General features: G+C 37.3%; 2 protein-coding genes across 3 annotated transcripts; one reads left to right on the top strand and one right to left on the bottom strand.

Moving 5' to 3' along the window:
• On the bottom strand, window positions 196-4,123 carry LOC109709129 (DEAD-box ATP-dependent RNA helicase 18-like). Its single transcript, XM_020231197.1, has 6 exons — window positions 4,022-4,123; window positions 3,802-3,907; window positions 3,542-3,655; window positions 2,498-2,596; window positions 2,288-2,416; window positions 196-1,175 (listed from the first exon to the last, which is right to left on the bottom strand). Exons 1-6 carry the CDS (start codon window positions 4,096-4,098, stop codon window positions 672-674), a joined length of 1,029 nt encoding a protein of 342 aa, XP_020086786.1. The 5' UTR covers window positions 4,099-4,123; the 3' UTR covers window positions 196-671.
• Window positions 10,707-17,081, top strand: LOC109709220. 2 transcript variants are annotated; one of them, XM_020231329.1, is made up of 6 exons: window positions 10,707-11,045; window positions 13,496-13,728; window positions 13,820-14,471; window positions 14,819-15,018; window positions 15,314-15,558; window positions 15,957-17,081. In XM_020231329.1, the coding sequence occupies exons 3-6, from the start codon at window positions 13,926-13,928 to the stop codon at window positions 16,760-16,762; spliced, it is 1,797 nt and encodes a 598-aa protein (XP_020086918.1). In that variant the 5' UTR covers window positions 10,707-11,045; window positions 13,496-13,728; window positions 13,820-13,925; the 3' UTR covers window positions 16,763-17,081. The 2 variants fall into 2 exon arrangements, with proteins under 2 accessions (XP_020086918.1, XP_020086917.1); XM_020231328.1 differs by having other exon boundaries at window positions 13,414-13,728.

Here is a 21,288-nt window from a genome sequence, read left to right as displayed (position 1 = left end):
TTGAAATATGTTAATAACTTACGCATACTGGCTTAGAGATTAAACAGCTCATCTACTTGTTTAGTCACATAAAAAAGGATACCAGATGTGGATATGTATGACTGATACCACATTTTGATCGAGCTAAGTACCCTTGTGTAATTCTGGTGTCCAAATAAATTCAACGCTATTTTTGCTAGAACTTCTTCAGTGCCATTTTAGAGTTCCAAGCCAAAGACATTGGGAATGAGAAGGAATAAATATAGAACAGGCATGCGTTCAAAACTTACAAGCATATATAGATGCATTGTGGACTACACGCAAAATTCCTGGGGTATAACAAAGTGATACTTACATTGCTTTGGTTCTACCTTCCGTTGATTCACTGGTTGGAGCATTCATCATGTCGAGAAAGCAAAACAGGTTGAAGGATGCACCGCCTAAACCCTTTAGCTGTATTATTCATGTTTACTCCAGTTAATCTCAACTAAGCTTTGTAGATCAACACTGCCCTCAAAATGGAAGCGAGCTGATTACTCTGACCATCCTGGTCAAGTTGGGGTTCTTAATCTTCTACTTAGCCCTTATCTTCCACAACAGGTCTTGCAAGAAGTTGCCTTTTGTGCAATTTTCTAAGTTCCACGCAGTTGTGAATAAACGTGTATAAAACAGCTGAAATGATCACATCCTAATTATTTCCTTATTTTATTGACTTTAGATTTCAATTTACCCTTCGAATTCTTATTACCTTTAGAATTTCTAGCAGACCCTTTTGCATTTCCTCTTTGCTTGTGTTTTGCTCCTTTAATTTTCTTTACCTTGGAAGTTTTCTTGCCAAGCTCATCAAGATTGTCGTCTGATGGATCTTCCTCGTCAAAGTTTCTGAAGCCTGTAAGCTTCTCATATTCATCTTCGTCGATCGCTCCTCGCTTCAGCTTTTTAAGTAAGCGATATTCCTGCTCCAATTCTTCGTCGTCCTCTTTCGTCTGAGTTGCACGGCGTTGTCTGCCTGTTTTCTTCCTTGTGATAGCTGCAGCTTTTTCTAGATCTGGCTTCTTGTTTCTTTCCGTTTTTGGTCCGTGAAAAGCATCAGGTTCCTTTCTTTGCAAAGTCTTCTGGCGTTGCTTTTCTCGAGCTTTATCTCTAGATTTAGTAAATAGGAGAATAATCAGAGGAGATTTGCCATCGATAGGAAATAATCACATGTTCTCAAGCTAACCATACCAACCTTAAGAAATCTCTAGGAAATAAACACATATTCTCAAGCTTAACCAACCTTAAGAAATCTCTATGCCTAATTGTAATGCTAATTAAATATGCCCATAAGGACATAATGGAAAAGATAAAAATTTAAAGGGGCTTTTACGTGTATATGTATCCCTGCACATTCATCTATTTACACACAAGAATGTGTAATTTGTTAGAAACTATACTTGAGCTGTGTAGTCATCCAATTCATGGAAGGAAGTTGATTTGTGTTAGAAAAAATTCAATCAGAGAAAAACATATTTGTAACAACAGGATATATATGCAAGAAATTAATTAGATAGCTTTGTTGAGAGCTCTGTTAGTAAATTCGCGTATAATTCGCGAATTATATGCGTATTTTTCAAAAACCGAATAAAACGCCCGTATCAGTATTTTTCAGAAAAATTTGAAAAAAAACAAGTTTTTTTTATCAAAAATAATTATCCGCGAATTATTCGTGATTTGCGAACGATTCGCCCAAAAAAACGGCGGTGGCGGAGTCGCGGGTAGCTTCGTTGCCGCTCTCGTCGCCAACTCATCCGTGTCGTCTTCGTCGTCCTTCTCCTCTGCCGCTCTCGTCGCCGAACTCGCGATTATTTGGATCTATCTAAAACCCCTCCGAAAAAAAAATTTCGGTTGAAAATTTTTTTTCCCCATGTTTGGTTGTCCGTCAAATTTTTTTTGGAGAAAAAATGGTGTTCTTGTTGCAGTCCGCGGAGGAAGATGAAGAGAAAAATAGCGGCGTATGGGAGGCTATAGTCGCGCGCGGTCCACGAGGCCACTTCATCCTCGTGGACCGCATGCTCTCATTAGGCCGTGGACCGCATGCTCTCATTAGTTAATATATATATAATTTTATTTATAAATATATATTCATTTATTATATATAGTATTTTATTTTTATTACAGAAATATTATTATATAATATTTTATTTAATTATAAGCATAATATAGTTTGTTATATTTTTTTTACATAATTAGCTTAATTTTGTATCTCTTTATTCTTATATTCTTAAGAAATATGANAGCAAAAAATAAATATGAATATTCACATAATTTATCTGTAGCTATAAACAGACTTTAGATGACAGCTACATGCCTGGGGAACAATATCTTCAGCATTATCTAAACATTGCCTCTCCTTGAGAGGCACACGCCTAAGCCTCAGGAACTCGACATAAGCGTCCTCCTGCACATGAAATTTTGACTAAGCTATAAAGCAGAAGATGAATAAGTAAATTCTTCGTAAGCAGTACAAGCTCAGCCAAACCTTGGGCAAGAGAAATACAATAGCACTTCCTTGTCGACCAATCCGTGCAGTTCGGCCTACTCGATGTATGAAGACATTTGGATCTTGAGGTGGATCATACTGGATGACAATAGCGACTCAAATAAAATCAATAGCAAATCAAATAAAATCATTCCTCATAAACAAAATGAGACTCCACATTTTCAACACTGTAATAGTAATTATTCTAGAAAGAAACTACAATGACGATAAAGTTCAAAGAACATTATTTATTGAATGAATGGTGTTATATCCTATTGATTGAGATAATACATTCGCTTCAAACAGTTCATAATACTTTTCAGAGTAGATTAATTAACTTCAATCAGAAAAGGGTGTTGTACAAGACACAATGAACTTCTTTGGCATGGGAAACAATTGCATTTATATCTTTCCTGTCAGCAATTTGCATGATGGATTTTCATGTTAGTAATGTTTAACCTACTATCCTATGATTTGAGCCCAACTCAATAAAAATGAGATTAGAAACAGCAAACCCGCCAATGGACTTCTTAACATATAAGGAAACAGATCTTTCCCGAAGTGGCCTCAACAATAGTCAGAACAATGCAAATGAATAAAGACTTAGAAAAGCATCTGATATATCACACAAACACTGATTGTTTAGAGGTTAACAACTTTTATACATCTCATTTAGAGATTGCATGCTCCCATCCATTTCGTAAGAATTGTTATAACAGCCTTGGGCAAGCGTTAAATTTATCTCTTCTAAACTCGAAATTGCAAAAATTAAAGATAGTGTGAGATTTTGGAGAAGAAATTGAGAAACTATATCAATAAATTTTCCAATTTGATAAAATTTCACATGACGGCTGATTCATCACGCTTATTACAATTTACAAGAAATGGAACAAAGGAAACAAATATTTGGAGGCCTATATTATCAAGCAGTATGTCTCAGTTGTTGTATTTGCTCCCTACAGTCAAGCCTTACTGCTAATGAAACACACACAAGGCATCTAATTAATTACATAAATAGGTCTGACCAAGTACACCAAAATCTACCTGCACAATCCAATCGACACCTGGAATGTCAAGTCCCCTTGCTGCAACATCTGTGCAAAGTAAGATACCACTTGATAGAGCTGTGAAAGATGCCAATGCTTTCTCCCTCGCACTCTACAGAAAAACTTATGGAATGGAAAATTCAAAACAAAAGATATAGCCTTATAGATTTTTTTTAAAAAAGTCCACTCCGTAAGAAATAATAAAAGAAAAAAAAAGTAAAAAAAAAAAAAAAATTCTAATCGCATCAGTGACCCTACCTGCTTCATCTTCCCATGAAGAGAAATTATTGAAGAACCCTTAAGCATGTTTAGTTGGGGAAGGATGATCCCCCAGTAGTCAACACAAGCACATGTCATGAAATATCTGTTGTGAAGTAAAACAGAAAGAAGGTATTCTATTAGCTAACCACTGCACTAAGTCCACCTTACATACATAAATAGAAAAACAAGGACCCAATTGTCAAATGTATAACCATACACTATTATCTTCATAGACGTGTTCTTCAATAGGAAGTCAACAAGCTGTGATGACTTGTTCGGTGCTTCACAAACCATATACTGCACAACAAGGTAAAGAAAGGAAAAGGAAATGAGTGCTGCAAGAGAGAAACGTGAGGCTAAAAGATGAGATTTGCCAGAAACATGGTAATGCTCTCAATTTACATGCTTATTGATACATTTAAGTTAAAAATTTAGGTTTAGAAGCACCAAGATAATAGTGCAAGTTCATATAATGGTAACTGCAAATCATTACTATTTATTACAGGTGAAGATAAGAAAGTTGAATCANGGATTACTGATGTAGCATCAGATTGTGCCGAGGACACGTGTGTTTTGGTTGTTAGATCCTGTTTATTTAACTATAGCCTGCGAGAGCCTGATTGAGCTCGACAGAGATACGCTTGCATACTCGGTTGGGTAGCTCCCACGAGTGCCACTCCGAAGTTTGGCTTTGTGCTTTCGCGTTGATGTCACTGACTAGTTTTGCTATCCACGGACTGTTTTGCGTGGAGGTAGCGTGACTTAGACAGGCGAGACGGATGCGTTCACAGTCTCCGGGACAGTTTAGTTCATCCATTTTGGATATGGAATGGGAATCGGTTTGATCAAATCCGATTGTTTGGTTCGCAGGAATAGGTTTGGGATTCCTATTCCGAACTGGAATGGATGGCTCAAGTCAACAGAACAAGTTTTAAAAAATTTATGTTTGGTTCGCTTTTGTTATACTTTAGATAGTGTTTGATATTTCACATTAATTAATATAAATTTTATTTTAAAAAATTTATGTATTTTTTATAATTTTTTCTTGCATAAAAGTTTTTTAAAATAAATTTGACATTTTTTTTGGAAAACTCAATAGAGAATAGTATTATATTTTTCATAAATTTTAAATAATATAAAATTATATTTGAGAGTTAAATTAGTATTATGGTATTCTATAATTTTTTAGTTTATATATGAACCAAACAATGGAATAGAAATAACTCATTCCAATTTTCAATCCACAAATGAACCAAACGTCTTGGGAAAGTGGGCGAATCCAATTACCATTTCAATACATTTCCATTCCATTATCCATTCCAATTCCACCCTTGAACCAAACAAACCTTTCATTAGATTGTTCAATTAATCACAAAGAAATAAACCCTAACTCCTAAAGCACAAACACCATTCTTTTGGGGTGGGGGTTAAGGGGTGGAATAACCCCTTAACCCCCAATTTATACCCAAATACCATTCTTTTGGGGTGGGGTTAGTAAACCCCACCCCAAACCGGGTTAGTGGGGTTTACTAACCCCACTCCCCCTCCCAACTTTAACCCCGCACGCATTCCGAGCCCTCACATTTTTCTTCTTTATCAATCATTAACCCCACTTCCCCTCCCAACTTTAACTCCGCACGCATCCCGAGCTCTCACATTTTTCTTCTTTATCAATCATTATTTTTTTATCCCACCTACTCCAACCAAACACTTTTTTTCACTATCCTAGACTAACTCCAACCTTCAACCAAACACAAAAAAATTTTAACACCATTTTAACCCTGAACTTAACCCTATCCCTGGAATAACTACTTTTTCTTAACCCCGAACCAAACGGGGGCTAAAACCCAAACCCCTACAACCCTAAACACAAAGCTGCTTCTCCTTCCACTGTTGTTGCTGCTGCCGCTGCCGTTTCTGCCTCTTCAAGTTCCTAATCCCTAGACCATCAAACCTTGTGCTACTTCTGTTGTTGTTTCAACTTTCCTATTCTTGACCCTAAAGAGCGAAACCTAGTTAGGAGAATTAGAGAAAAGATTTGTGAATCTACAATTCTAAAACTAATCTATGACCTCTAGTCGGAAGGGGGAGAGCGACAGAAACTATAAAATAGATCCACAAATTCTCTTTGCAAATTCTGTTTCTACTATGTTTTCTCACGGCTCAAAATTTTGTTTTGGTTAGAAGCAATACAGCCGTCAAAACCAACCTGAATGGTTTAAATTATTACAAGTTTGCTTTAATATGCAATTACTAAATAATTGAGCCAAAGCCACAAACCTAAACCATAAATGAGAGAATTAGAAAAGGAGGTGAACATGAAAAAATCTGGACCTACCTATACTTCTGGTTGAGAGAAGAGAAGAGGAAAGAGTAGGGACTAAGAAAGAGATCCACAAAGTCTCTATCAAAATTTTATTTCTATTGTGTTTATCAATATTCAAATAATGGTAAAAATGTCACAAATACAATTTCAGTTGAATAATGCCAAATACATTCAGCCAAGCATAGAATATTGAGGGTGTACCAGAATTTTTTTCTTGAAAGAATTTATACATTCTAAATTTTAAGCAGAGTAATCTAATCGCACAAAAAAGATTAATTAAAAGATGCAGAATGTTTATTAAATTGCAATGATATTCCCATGCAGTTTAGGCTTCAATAATAAACAGACAATCAAGTGATCGTACAATATGCAAATCCTTTTAATCAATGGATTAGCATTTGTCTTCTTATTCACGATCTGATATCCTTAAGATTGTTCAAAGAACTAAATCTAATGAACTTTAGTGATAAAAATTAATGCAAACTTACAGATTAGTGTTATGAAAATTCAGAAATTGTAGAAGAGAAAATATCACCAAAAGCATCCTCTAATACTATTCCTTGTGTCATTATGCTCGCACCAAGTCAACCAATAGCCCCCAAGATAAAAACTAAAATTCTGCAACGTGCAAACAATGCATCTGTTAACACCCAATGATGAAAAGATTAGAGAGAGAGATGACATAATGAATTTCTCCATAAATTTTTTTGAAAGAAAAGAAATGCACCAGTAAACCGCCGCTTAACCGACATTATACAGGCCCAAATATGAACGTAAGCCAAGAAATAGTCGAAATCAGATAGAGAAAGGTAAGTCACCTGTGGCAGCGATCACATATCTTCCGCGATGATGGTGAGAACAATGATGATGAGCTTCGAATTGAAAGTGAACTCGGCCTTTTCATGGAGTCCTCCTCCTTAACGCTTACCGCCAATGGATGGTGATGATCACCACAAAGCTTCGCCATTGGAGCGAACTCTCCGATCGGGCTCACTAGCATTCCTTGAGGTGGGGCTCGATGGATCGATCGATGCTGGCAAAGTGGAAGAAGGTGATCGCTCGCTCTCGCTCTTTCTTTCTTTCTATTTCAAAATTTCCCTCGAGATCGATGGAGGGAAAGAAAATTTGGGGAAAAGGAGTTCGGGCGGGAATAAATAGGAGCGCAAGAAGCTAGTCCACGTGGATTAGGGCTTGGGCCGAGAGAGCTGACGACCTGGTTCATACAAGAACTGACACATCAGAGTCTTGTGATTATCCAAAATTCGGCCCAGACAATCTCAACCACGATTGGGTTTGTTTTGACCTGAGAACGATAGGCCCAGAGAAGAATCAAAAACTCATCATAGATTTACAAAGAATAAATATGACAACCAACATTAAGATTAAGTTGCAATTTTTCCTTGCCCTCACATCCTAATGCATTTGGAGAGTGAGTATTTGCATCAGATAAAATATCCATTGTTTTTCTAGGGAAGCAATGTGTAATCTTTTATCAGCTTTCAATAAATATTTTGCAAAATTACCTCCAAATTAGTTTGACCGAAGTTCGTAGGCCTACAAAAGCTAGATTCAGAGGCCGGAGGCCGAAATTGGATGGACTGGCTGTGATTTCTACAGGCCTAAAAAATGGCATTTATGTAGTCCGGGAGCCTAATCTGGACCCAAACTAACGTATTGGGTTGATCTGCTGCGTGACTCAAAATAACTATTTTGGTCTACAGAAATCAGGCCCGTATTAGGTTGACTTAGCTTTGGACCAAATACGAACTACATAGACAGAAGTGCCACGTGATTTTCCTCCATTCGGCCCAAAAAAGGGGGATTGGGTTCTCTCAACAGTAGCCCATATACCTAATAAAAGGGAAGTTGTAGGTATAAGCCCAACCCACGACTACGAACACACCAGGTCCCTTCCTTGGATTTTTTTTTTTTTTGTTTTTTTTGTTTTTTTCTCCCACTCATCAATGTCCCATGGAATATTTCCTCTTCAAATTAGTCGCTGAAGGCTTTATATTGGAATGACTTGATAATTAAACCAGCCTTCAAAATACGATGCATACCTCTACAAGCTAAGAATCAAATCCATTTTAATCTTCGTGTGGATAGTTAGATCTTGCTTTCTAATAATAAAACATGATTTGTTAGGGCATTTTCCGTGCCTTCTTTCAATCATCTACTGGTATTTTCACAACCCCATAAATAATTTTCTACGCCAAACTCTGCCCAACTACCACCAGTTCAAAGGGTAGAACTCCAAAAATTGACACATTAAAAACCCATCCGTCAATCTATGAATGGGCCGATTCAAGGTCTAACTTTCCTTGAGCTAATTGCATGGGCGCAGTTTGTTAAATGGACGCTTCGCATGACTCCGGCCCGACATTCTGTTAGGCCCTATTGAATCCGACGCTCTCTTTTTGGGACGGGCTTACTTTCAATGTTTGCCCTCATCTCGAATCATTTCAATTGATATTTCCTTTAGCTTTCCATATTTTAATGTTGAGAGTGTCAGCGAGATTGATTAAAAATTTTACCAAATTTATTGATTGTTTCACAAACAAACGTTAGCGATTAATATTACCGTTTAATTTATGAGAAGTTTTACTTAACAAAAGAAAAGGTAAAGGTTTCTGGATCTATTTCAAAGTGGCCTAATATTGAGGGGAGGTCCCGCATGGAAAAAAAGAAAAATCTCTCCATCTTTTTGCTCAGGTACGGATGGGACAGCTAACAACACATGCATGGTAAGTTTAGAGACGGGCTTTAATTGGGCTTTAGTTTGTTAAGTAAATTTACAATTTTCTTTTTACGCTAAATCACGGGAATTCTTAATTTTGCTTTACTAGGAAATAGAAACTCTCGCAAACAATTGATCTCACAATCTTTTTTTCGGTTAAATCATAGGAAGTATTATGTTCGAAGGCCTGCTACTTGTTACGTCCGAGTCCCGTTCACGAACCGGGCTACACAAATGGGCTCAATATGTGTAAAAGATCTAAAAGCTCACTGAACCCAGGGAAAATGGACCAGCAAACGACCCAAGAAAGAGTGAAATGGGCTTTAAGAAATCTATTTTCGGAGAATTTAATTTTTATCCCAAATTAAAAAGTTTTTAAAATCTACAATTCAAAACTTGCCGGAGAACCCCATAGACAAAAACTATTAAACTAAATGTGACCGACCACTAGCAATATCTATTGTCTACTGTATGCATGATTGCGCCTCACGTGTATGGTAGATATCCAATCTCTAATTGCACTAATCGGAGAGCATGCGCTCCTTCCATTTTTAGTGTTTTTTTATGTTGAGAAGGCAAATTTCAGTTTTAGCCCAATCACTACTCAGCATTAGGCTGGATCTAATTCCCTATGGGCCACATCTATGCAACTGGTCCAATATAGGTTAATGATCCTGCTCAGTAAGCTACGCCACAAAGAGTGGATGGCCCAGGAATAGAAGGTGACAGGCATACGCATGGGCCACCATAGTGCTTTCACTTCAATTTTTACCAGCCAGTGACAAGAGATTATAAGGGAAAATACAGCGACAAAATAAAAGTGTCTTTTGGAGAAGGAAAATTTTGTGTTGAGTTTTTAAAATTTTTGCACGATCTTCACTGTATATATGAATGGATCTTGTGTACCAATTGACATAGGGCCGGCCTGATTTAAGCCTGAATAATTGCTGGGCTTATGGCTGGGTCTCGAAAACTTTTTGTCATATTAGGCCTAGCGAGGGCCGTCCATTAAGTTATACGGAAGAAGTCGGACTGGCCAAACGAGAGGGCTTCGGTTTTTCCTTTCTCCACAAGCCCAACCCGTCGCTACTCTCCGCTTCCTTCATCAGTCCCTGCTCTCCGCTTCGACTGCTCTCCACTCGGGAAACCCTTGATCCGGCAGCAAACCCTGTGTAACGCTCCGGACTCTCGTCGCAACCCGTCGCAACCCGCCGATGACGAGAACTTGCCGAGGCGTGGACGGCGGCGGGGATGATGGTGGTTTCCGGCAGCGACTTCGATGTAATCGAGATAAGGAAAAGGGTAAGAAAAAGAGATAGAGGTAAATGTAGAGATAGAGATGGATAAGAAGTTGGGATAGAGATTAGAAGTGGGGAATTAGAGTTGAGAAAAATTGGGAGAAGAAGGGTTTAGATGAGAAGAAATTTGGGAAAGAAAGAAGGTGCTAATTCATTTTCATTGATACTCTCGTTTCTTATATACTTCTTTACATTGTACTAAAAATAAATTACAGAAAAGATAGTGAATTAAGTTGTAAAAAGTAAAGAAAAATAGTAAAAGAGACTTGTGGGCCGATTTTGATGGAAATGTGGGCCGTGAGCGGGATTGTCCGTTCCAAGAACGGCCGGTAGTCGGGTAAGCGGGCGTCGGTTCGCCCTTATCCGCACTATCCACAGCCCTCCGGGTCTTGGGTCCGCCTCCTTCCCCCGATCCGCGATTCTGGCCGCCCGATCCACCTGTAAACGGGCAAACGGGCTTCGGGTCGCCCTTCTCCGCTCTATCCAGTCCGCCTTTTACCTCCGATCCGGAAATCTGAGGCTCCGACCATTAAGTGCCGCTGCGATCTTCCCTTTCGCCTAGATCCGGTCTTTCTCCCTTCTCTCTCCTCCCATTTCCCCCTCAGCTCCGACGATGCCCTAGCCCCGTCGCCCCGCCGGAGTTCCACCCGCACGGCCTCTCGCCACCGGAGTTCCGCCAGGCTCGCCCCTCCTCGTTTGCTGCGGCCACTTATTATCATTTTTTATTACCTTCCTCTGCTAACTACTGAACTACAATCGTCCGATTCCTCCGATCGATAGATAATCTAGCTACATTGCTCAATATCGTACGCGGGCGGAAACTCTTGCTTTTCGAGGCTCAGACAGTTCCGTGTTGGAGCTAGGGTTTCTCGTCGAAGAGGTAATTTATCTAATCCCTTTAATTTAGTTCTCAGTTTCATCATCTGTTTGACTATTTCACAATTTTCTTTTGTTTCTCGTGATTGTATGATGAACCCACTTTCTTGGTGATTTCGTATGTATCTTTTCTGGTGTTTGCTCTGAGAGACCACGAACCCTAGATTCATATACCATTGCTTTCTCGCAGAGACCACGAAACCCTAGAGTCAGGTATCATTGCTCACCTAGATCAGATGGATCTAAGGGCGCGTTTGGTTCGCACTGCGAAAGATTACTAGTAATAAAAAGAAAGATGCCCAAAAATCTTATTCCTGCCCATCCTATTACTAAGAATGTGGCATGCCGGTATTTGGTTTCGCACGGTTATATTATTTAGTCATATTATTTAAGATTACGAAAAATATACAATTAATGTATTTATTTCGTTAATTAATTTTAGATAATGCTAAAAAAATTCAAACATTTTTTTAGAAAAAAGAGAGAGAACATAGGTTAGAGAGAGAGAGAGAATAATTAAAGAAATAGAGAGAGATAGAGTCGAGATTAGAGGGAGTGAGAGAGTTGAGATTTTAGAAAAAGAGGGGGAGAGAGAACTTAGTTTAGAGAGAAAAAGAGTTGAAGTTTAGAGATAGAAAGATAAGTCTAGAGAGAGATATGAGATTAGAGTACTAAAGGTAAACAATATCAACTAGCAGGCGGGTGGGGAGAAAGAAAAAGATTAGACATATTATGATTATCCGAATCCATTAATATGAGGATACCCACCCTCCCTCAAAGGAATGAGATTAATACTTTGGTATGAATCTTATTACCAAGTAAATCCAACATTATCAACTAGATTATTTAGTGCGTTTATCCAAACACCGTCATATTTTTATATTCCTATTGAATTACTAGGAATCTGAAAAAGATAACGCAAATCAAACGCACCCTAAGGTCTATAATCAGGTAGCCTTGCCAAGAGAATGTCAGATAGGTGACCCTCAGGTCCGATCCTAATTACTTCTTGTGGTATAATCCATTTTATTTTGTTACTAACATTACTTTTCTCTTAGTAACTGTTTTACTTTTTAACAACCAATTTATTCACATGTGCTCTGCTTACGATTTTGCGAGATGCAGATGAGTTGATCACCAAATGGGTCATTAGGACCGCTATTGTCTCTTCTTACAGAAAGCTTTACTATAAGAGCATAAGATATTAAGCTTAGTTAATTTTTGTCTGTTCTATCTTTCTTCTTCTTCTACTATCGACACAGTATATTGCACATATTTTTAACAACTCAGGGATAACAGCGGACAGGACAAGGTGGAATAAACTGCAAAACTTGAATCAGAATTTGCTTTTCTCTTTGACCATTTAGGCATTTTCTCATTTTTTGTTCTTCATAAAGTTCTTTATGTACATTTTTGTCGAAGTGTTCTTTATTATTCTTTTCTTCTTGCTATCATTTATACAATAGAGTCCAATAGTTTACCTTCAAATGTCCACATCAAAATTTCTTCGTTAGCTTTACAAATGATTGTCTTTCACTTGATCTAACCCTGTAATGTTTGTATTAAACCAATCCCTCTATTTTTGTTATTTTATTTCTATCTCTTCTTTTTTCTTCTCCTTGTTCAACAAATTTTCTTGTTCTTCGTTTTATTGTTAGTTAATGATAGGTTTTGCACTACTGGTTTTTTCTGCTCTTTAATCTTAGCTACTTTTCTTTTATTTTTAACTTAGCTCATGCTATCATCTTTCAACTTTGCTATTGTCTTATTTCCTTTTATTGTCTTTTGGATTATCCTATTCTAATCTTGTTCTTTCATATCCTATACATTTTCTTGTGCATAGTTTTCTATTTGTTAAATATCCTTAGTCTGATTGCTTAATCGATTGTTGTACAAATACGTATCTGGTTGTTGTTAGAGGTGGCTAGATTTCACCCAACTTGACCACAACCAATTAAGGTCTCACCTAGCTATATATTTAATTTGGGTTTGGGTCATCCCAAGCCGATAGTTTTTCTCATCTCCCTTCTCCACTCTTATACTTGTTTCGCCAGATGCAGCGTACGTAATTACTATTTACTCTTGTTTTATTAAATGTCTCTAGCCTTTTCTTTCTTTCTTTGTTTTTTTTGTTTGATGATTTAGACTATCTAATTTATCAGTTCTCTTTGTTTTGCTACCTTGTTCTTCGTGACGTGATTTTCCAAATACTCCCGAGAAAAATGTTGTTTTTTTTGCTTAAATTTTGTTGATCTTCTATAAAATGATTCTTTTGTCTCAGTGCTTTTGAAACGAGAAGATTTAGAAGATCAGTGTTCTTGAACTTTCATTTAGGTATGCTTGTAAATGAGTGTAATTGCTTTGAACTGTAGGCATCGTGATCAGCATTCCCATTTTAGAGGAGTAGAGCAGTAAATGGAGATAAAGGATTCCGTTACTGATATTCCAATTCAGGACCCTCCAGGAGATGTATTTTCTGCTGCCGACCTGACATGGACGAAGTTTGGAAGCACGGAACACCATGTTGATGATGTCGCCCTCATTCCTTACACTCGAGTTGAGGCTTTTATAAGCGGCGAAAGTTCAAACGCAGAGTGTCCTACTCGTTTTCACATTGAAAGGGGAAGGAAAAGAGAGAAGGGAAGCTTGAAGGAATTTAAAAGTGATGAATATCTCCTATACAGGCTGTGAGTTATTGAGCAATTGTTTTTACTAGAAGTATTTCTTCTCTTGAAAACTTTTTACTTCTTTTCTCAATTATATTGTTTTCCTTCCTAGTTACTGGTGTTCATTTGGTCCCGAGAACTATGGAGAGGGAGGGAACATCTTGCCGAGCCGAAGATACAGACTCAACACAAGAAATCGTGCCGCTCGGCCGCAGTCTATGCGTGGTTGCACTTGCCACTTTGCTATCAAGCGCTTGTACGCCCGTCCCTCAGTTGCACTCATCATATACCATGAAAGGCGCCACATTAACAAGTCTGGCTTTATATGCCATGGTCCTCTAGATAGAGATGCCATTGGCCCAGGTGCCAAGAAGGTCCCATACATATGCAGTGAAATTCAGCAGCAAACTATATCGATGATTTATCTCGGAATCCCTGAGGAGAATATATTGCAGACACATATAGAAGGCGTGCAAAGGTATTGTGGCTCGAATGCGAGGGTAGATAGTCTTGCTTCTCAATATGTCCAAAAGCTTGGAATGATTATAAAGAGGTCTACTCATGAATTGGATCTAGATGACCAGGCTAGCATTCGGATGTGGGTTGAGAGGAATAAGAAATCAGTGTTTTTCTACCAAGATTCAACAGAGACTGACCCTTTTATCCTAGGAATCCAAACAGAGTGGCAGTTGCAGCAGATGCTTCGTTTTGGACACCAAAGTATTCTGGCATGTGACTCAACTTTCGGTATAAGCAAGCTGAAGGTACTTAGAAATAAGTTGTATCTTATGTTTGCAAATTTGTAGTTCCTTCATAGTTTTGGTGACTCTTTAGAAATGGCCTAGGTTCTAGAGCAGCTTCTCTACTCTGTGATGATATAGCCAGGCATTTGCGATAAGAAGTTTTTTTTTTTTTTTTTTTCTGTGCTAGGCAATTGATACGAGTTTCTAAGCCCAAATGCAGGAGATCCAACTTGAAGCTTCTGCTTCTGGTGTTGCTGAAAAGGCTACAAATGCCTTTTTGAACAATCAGAAGCTATAGCTAGGCTGGAACAGCCACTTAGAACAAGCTATGTGTAATTTTTTAGTTATGCGATCTTTTTCTGTTGCAGTATCCACTTTACACGCTACTTGTTTTCGATTCAAGACAACATGCTCTTCCTGTTGCGTGGGTCATTACTCGAACTATTGTTAAGAAGGATGTTGCTAAATGGATGCAAACACTTGCAGATAGGATTCATGCAGTTGATTTGAGTTGGAGAGTTTGTGGGTTTATAATTGATGACCCAACTTTAGAGCTTGACCCCATCAGGTGAGATCCCTGAAGGAACATTTAGCTTGGGTAAAATACAGGAAAGCATCAAATAAATATGGGAAATTTCCTTTTGGCCCCCAAAGCTATTGAAATCTATAAATTCCCCCTAAAATTGCAAAATTCCATTGCTTTGTCTCCTCTGACGGTTTTCTGGATAAGGCGATATCTATTAATTTGCTCCAGTTCAATGGGTTCGGGGGGCTTTCCTGCATTCTAACCAAACTTCAATTTAGTGGCTCCATCAGTTTGCAGTATTCTTCTGTTGGCACTAACTTGTTCAGTGGTTTTTCAGGGATGTATTTTGTTGCCCTATTCTATTCTCTTTATGGCGTATTCGTAGGTCATGGCTAAAGAATGTAATTAAGAGATGCACCAACAATGAAATTCAACGTGAAATATTTCAACGTCTGGGCAAAATTATCTACAGCTTTTGGAGTGAAGTGGATGCAATGGGTGGTGTAGAGGAGTTAATTCAAGATTTTGTAGACCAGACTACCTTCATGCAGTATTTTAAGGCATTCTGGGTTCCCAAAATTGGTAATCTCTCTGCTTTATTTTATTGATTCCAATCTCAGTATATACTAGATCTACATTTATATGTACAACTGCAATATTATCTATTGACGTAGTTATCCTCGCCAAATCTGAGTTTTGGATATATGCCCAAAAAACTTGATTTTGTTACAGATGTACCATTGTACTCCACACATGTTCTTCTTTCAAAACTATTTTCTAATAGAAGACCAACTTCTCCCTTGTTCTTAAAAGATGCTGCATCTTCAACTTCTCCCTTGTCCTTAAAAGAAACTGCATCTTTAAGGGGTATATATGAAAAATCCAGATTTTACAACAATACATGTAAATAGCATTGCAGCTCTGTATATGTAAAAGCCATATTACTCCCCTTACACTTATTTAATCTTCTAATATGTTAGAGATGTGGCTTGAAACTCTGAAGAGTCTTCCCCTAGCCAGCCAGGAGTCCTGTGGTGCTATTGAAGGATACCATCTAAAGCTTAAGACCAAAATCTACGATGACTCCAATCTTGGTGCCCTAAAACGCGTCGATTGGTTAGTTCATAAGCTCACAACCGAGATCCACTCGGGTTATTGGCTTGATCTCTTTGCCGATGAGAGCGGGTCATTCCCAACAGTAAAAGAGGAGTACATTTCTTCCACGTCCTGGCATCGAGCACTACAAATTCCTGATGATGCCGTACGTTTTGATAATGAAAATTGTCTTTTCGCAGAAGTTGTCAGCCAGAAGGATTGTACTCAAACACACAAAGTATGGAATCCGGGATGTGAATTCTCTCTCTGTAATTGTTCTTGGTCGATGCAGGGAAACCTTTGCAAACATGTCATAAAGGTTAACATGCTTTGCCAAGGTATGGAGGAATTTCCTCCTCCTCTTTCGTACCAGTCATTTCGACGAATTTTACTTGATCTCTGGAGGCGACCATTGGATGACTCAATCTCACTTGATCAATTGGTGGCATGGGCTACCCAAACGCAGGAGAGGATTCAAACACTAACTGAGCTTGCTATTTCCGGTGATATTGCAAAAGTTGCAAAGAATTTGCCACTGAAATGGTTTTGTAAGAAAGGGAGAACATTTAACGGTAGACCAGCTGGTGGTAGTGCTCTTGTGCTTGTTCAATCTGGCAGCAGTGGAAAGAGAAGCGTTACGAAGAAGAAGAATCGAAAGAGGAAGAGGCTGTCGAGGATAAAGGGTTCATGATTAGTTGGTTTGGCTGAATAGAAGGTTATATTCAGCAAATAATAATATTACCCAAATCTCGGGGGGCGAGCAATATGGAAATGCTATCATCGTATCCATAAAAGAGAAGAAGATAATTTCACTGTGCCGACAATGACTATTTTGGAATAGTTTATTCCGTGTTCCTGCAAGAAAGATATTGCATTGTTCATTTGGGCATGCTGAAACTAATACAGTAAGGTGTGAAGATGTTTTCAGAAATCTTGTTATTTGTGAAACCATATACAGTAAGGTATGAAGCGGTTTTTTTATTTCGCAAATTTATATGGTTCGCTTTGTTTATAGTTCTGTAAATTTGTGGGGCCCTATTGAGAAATATGGAGAATGCTGTCAAATGTGCTCTCTAGGGGTGGAAACGAGCCGAGCTCGAGCGAGCTTACCTAAGCTCAAGCTTGGCTTGAAATTAATTTCGAGCCTAAATTTAGGCTCAAGCTTGGCTTGAAATTAATTCGAGCCGAGCTCAAGCGAGCCTAACTTCGAGTCGAGTGAGCTCGAGCCGTAAACGAGCTGCTTGAAATTCTTAACATCGTGCAATCTATAGTTTAATTTTTATAAAATATTATCTAAAATTTGATATAAAAAATATCTAATAGTTTAATATACAAAATGAATGCTTGAAATACGATATTATAATACTAAAAAAATTAGGGAAAGCGACTCTACGAGGAAGTGAAAAAGAGAGAAAGAGAGCAATTAGAGTAGGATTTTGCTGGTTTGATTTTGTGGGCCCAATAATCTAAATTCTATATACATATAATTAAAATACATAATATATATTATTTTATATAATTAAAATATATTATATATAATTATATATATATATATATAGAGAGAGAGAGAGAGAGAGAATTTGGCTACTATATATACTTTTATGAATATAAATCCCTTTATACTTATAAGTTTTCGACCGTTAGATTTATCCTTTTGACCATTTTCATCTGTTAAATTATACTATTCAACGAACCACCCACTCAATCTTAGGGGACCACTATCATTCTAACCGTACATCAAACGGCTGAAAATTTATAAGTATAAAAGGGTCTATACTTTAGGGGTGGAAACGAGCCGAGCTCGAGCGAGCTTATGTCAGCTCAAATTCGGCTTGAAATTAATTTCGAGCCTAAATCTAGGCTCAAGCTCGGCTTGAAATTAATTCGAGCCGAGCTCGAGCGAGCCTAATTTCGAGTCGAGCCGAGCTCGAGCTCTAAACGAGCCGATTGAAATTCTCAACATTATATAATCAATAGTTTAATTTTTATAGAACATTATCTATAATTTGATGCAACATGTTCAATAGTTCAAAATACAAAATAATTGTAAGAAATGTGAGCTAGGGTGACTGCCTGACTGGGTGAGGGTCAGAGAGAGAGAGAGGGGGAAAAAAATTAGAGATTTGGGAATTTAAATGTTATCATGTTTTAGGGTTATGTGCAACAGTGAAAGTCTGAAAGAGAGAGTGTGTTATGTAAATTTAGAGTTGGGCTCAATTGCACGATTGTACTTGTTGGGTTTATTTTATGGGCCAACAATAATGACCCAAATTAAATTAAAGCCTATATATAATTAAAATACATTTTATATATATATATATATATATATTTTCGAGCTTTCGAGCTTTTCGAGCCTAATTCGAACGAGCCGAGTAATACTCAAGCTCGGCTTGAAATGAATTTCGAGCCTTTTATTTTGTTCAAGCTCGGCTCATTTAATTTCGAGTCGAGCTCGAGCGATCCAAATATCGAGCCGAACACGAGTCGAACGCGAGCCGGCTCGCTCGTTTGCCAGCCCTAAGCACATGATCTTTAAAGATTGTATTTGTATACGAACCTTTAAAAAATCCTTATTATTATTTGTACGAAATATTCTGGGTTCAAAAAAAAGTTTGCTTGCTATTTCAAAAGTGAAAAAAAAGACTTAAAAATATAAAATATGAGAGAAAGTCTACTACATAGCAGTCACACCATATTATTTAACCACTTATCCATATCTCTTTTTTAAAAATAAAAATATAATAAAAATATTTTTCTAAACATAAAGATGGATAAACCTTAGGAGTACATTTTGATTCGTTGAAGGTACCACATCAGCAATGTGACTTTTTTAATATATGGACTTTTAATCTCCGAGATTCTCAAGTCTCAACCATCAAATAAATTTATTTCTAACCAAAAAAAAAGTATACAAAAAGTGCTCGCATTTGTTTTAATTGATTTTGATGATCATAAATAAGAGCACTAATTAGATAAAAGAGTATTCATTCTCTTCAAATACTATTTTCTGTAAATATAAGATCCAGCCGAAGAATCGTTATCGCAACTTGGAACTCCTTTCCACTAATCCTCAATCAATTGCACACACTCCTTGACTTTGTTGGTAGATTCCATGTGATAGCTTAATCTCTACTGCCCCTCCAATTATTGAGCTCACTTATCTACTCTTTAGGGACCATTCACTGTAGGAGATAGAGATAAAGTAGTTCTATTTTTGTATCTAATTATTTGTCAGTATGCAATTGAGAGCGATGCAACTGCAATTTTTTCTTTTTGAGAAATAAGTAGCAAGCTACATGCTTCATTCATAAAGCGGATGAATTAAGCGTACAAGATGGAGACAGCTGAGGCCTTCGAGTCCAAAAAAAAGTACAGAAAAAGTATAAAGTAAGAAACAAAAAATAGAAATAAAAGAAGAGAGGGAGAGCAGAAGAGGGGAGGGGGGCTAGCTCAAAGAAGTGAGGTCCAGTCCGAAGTCAAAAGTTTCACACGATCAATTGATCGGACGGTGTTGGGGGAAATGCCCTGAAAAATAGTCGAATTTCTGTCAGTCCAGACGACCCACCAGATTGCCATCAGGAGGGTTAAGCCTTTAGTTCTGGCCGTGGCATCGGGAGTTTCGGTTACTTTGAACCAAAGCTCTCGGACGTCCCCCAGGGCATCAAGTGTAAGCAAAACCATTTTGTTTTTTGATTTGGTCCCTCGCAATTAAAAACTATATTTGTAGTTTTTTTTGCCTTACTTAGTACAGATATTAAAGTTATCATAAAAATATTTTTTTTAACTACTGCATTTCAAACTACGTCTGATTTGGTATAGACCAATGTGTAGCAGCTATTTCCAACTATGGTACGCAAACATACTTACGGCAAACCAAGCAAATATTTTAAGATCGGTTTATATGTAGTTGCAATTTTGTAACGCAATTTGAAATGCAAACAGCCAAACAGTTTCTTATTCTATCAAGCTGCGCTCGTCTTTTTCTCAATTTCCTTTACTGTTCTCGAGAGGTGTACGTAAAGCATGATCATGACACTTGCTCGCAACTCACACCTAGATGATAGTAGTGAACAAATATGTCGACATTGCGGAAAAGAAAAAGTTGTGGAAGGAGAATGAACGGAGGAGGCGTGAGAGTATTATTCTTCCAATAGCAAGTAACAACAAAACGATCACATCGGTCGTTTGGTAACGTGTGGAATCCACAGGGTGATGTAGATGGTGGGCACAATTTTAGCCCTAGTTTTATCTGGTCAGTGGACTTTATAAGATCGACAAATAGATAAGTGCTTCTGTGCAAGATTTTTATGTGCATGGGACAATCAAGTTATCTATTTTAGGTAAGATAAGTTACGACCGTTAAGATCAGCTAACCATCTAATGACATTGTATGTGCATGAGTTTCAGTTTATCGAGAAAAAAACAAAGGTTTTGCACACAAAACTGCAAGAAATTGGCTTATGCCTCGAATACAAGGGAGGTCAAAATATATACAAATAGAATCCTTAGCAAATAAACAAGATTTTGCCCATTCAAATCCCTAATGAGAAAACTTATTGATAAGATAATTAATGTAAAAAGAACATTACCCTTATTTTTTAAAATTTATACTCGCTTAACTTCTAATTATTTTATGTATATTATTCCCTTCAAATAATGAAGAAATTTTCTAAATCTATGCATGCATAGCACTGCTCCTGATTGCTCGTGCAATACATTCGTAAGTAGAGATAGTGGAGACAAAGAGTATCGATAAAAGATAATAGTCAAAAGTAAACTTGAATTTTGGGACTTATGAGTGATTATTATTTTATTTTTTTTTTGTCTAAAACGAATTTTAGACATGATGCATCAATTGGCATGAAAAAGTCTTTTCTATAATAAGCAATCCATATTTAGGAATATGATTCTTCAACCAAATATTACTATGCACCAATAAAAATTTTACAAATAATATATTCAACTTAAAATTATCTTACACATGCACCTCAATTTCACCATCACATAATTTGCATGGATTAGTCAACATTCTAGATAATACTTTCTCAATTGAAATCACTTTAAACAATTAAATTAATCTTCAACAACTGTACTTGTATTTTTCATTGCACACTATTTTCTCTGTATGCATATCAAATTTACATCTCGAGAAAAAAAAGTCTACGAATTTTGAGTATTAATTAGTTGGATTCAACTACTGCACCACTGCATGAGCAT

This window comes from Ananas comosus, linkage group 4 (assembly GCF_001540865.1).
Source record: "Ananas comosus cultivar F153 linkage group 4, ASM154086v1, whole genome shotgun sequence".
In the NCBI taxonomy this organism is placed as follows: Eukaryota; Viridiplantae; Streptophyta; class Magnoliopsida; order Poales; family Bromeliaceae; genus Ananas; species Ananas comosus.
Note: the sequence above shows the minus strand (reverse complement) of the source record. Positions and strands in the feature narration are given on the sequence as shown.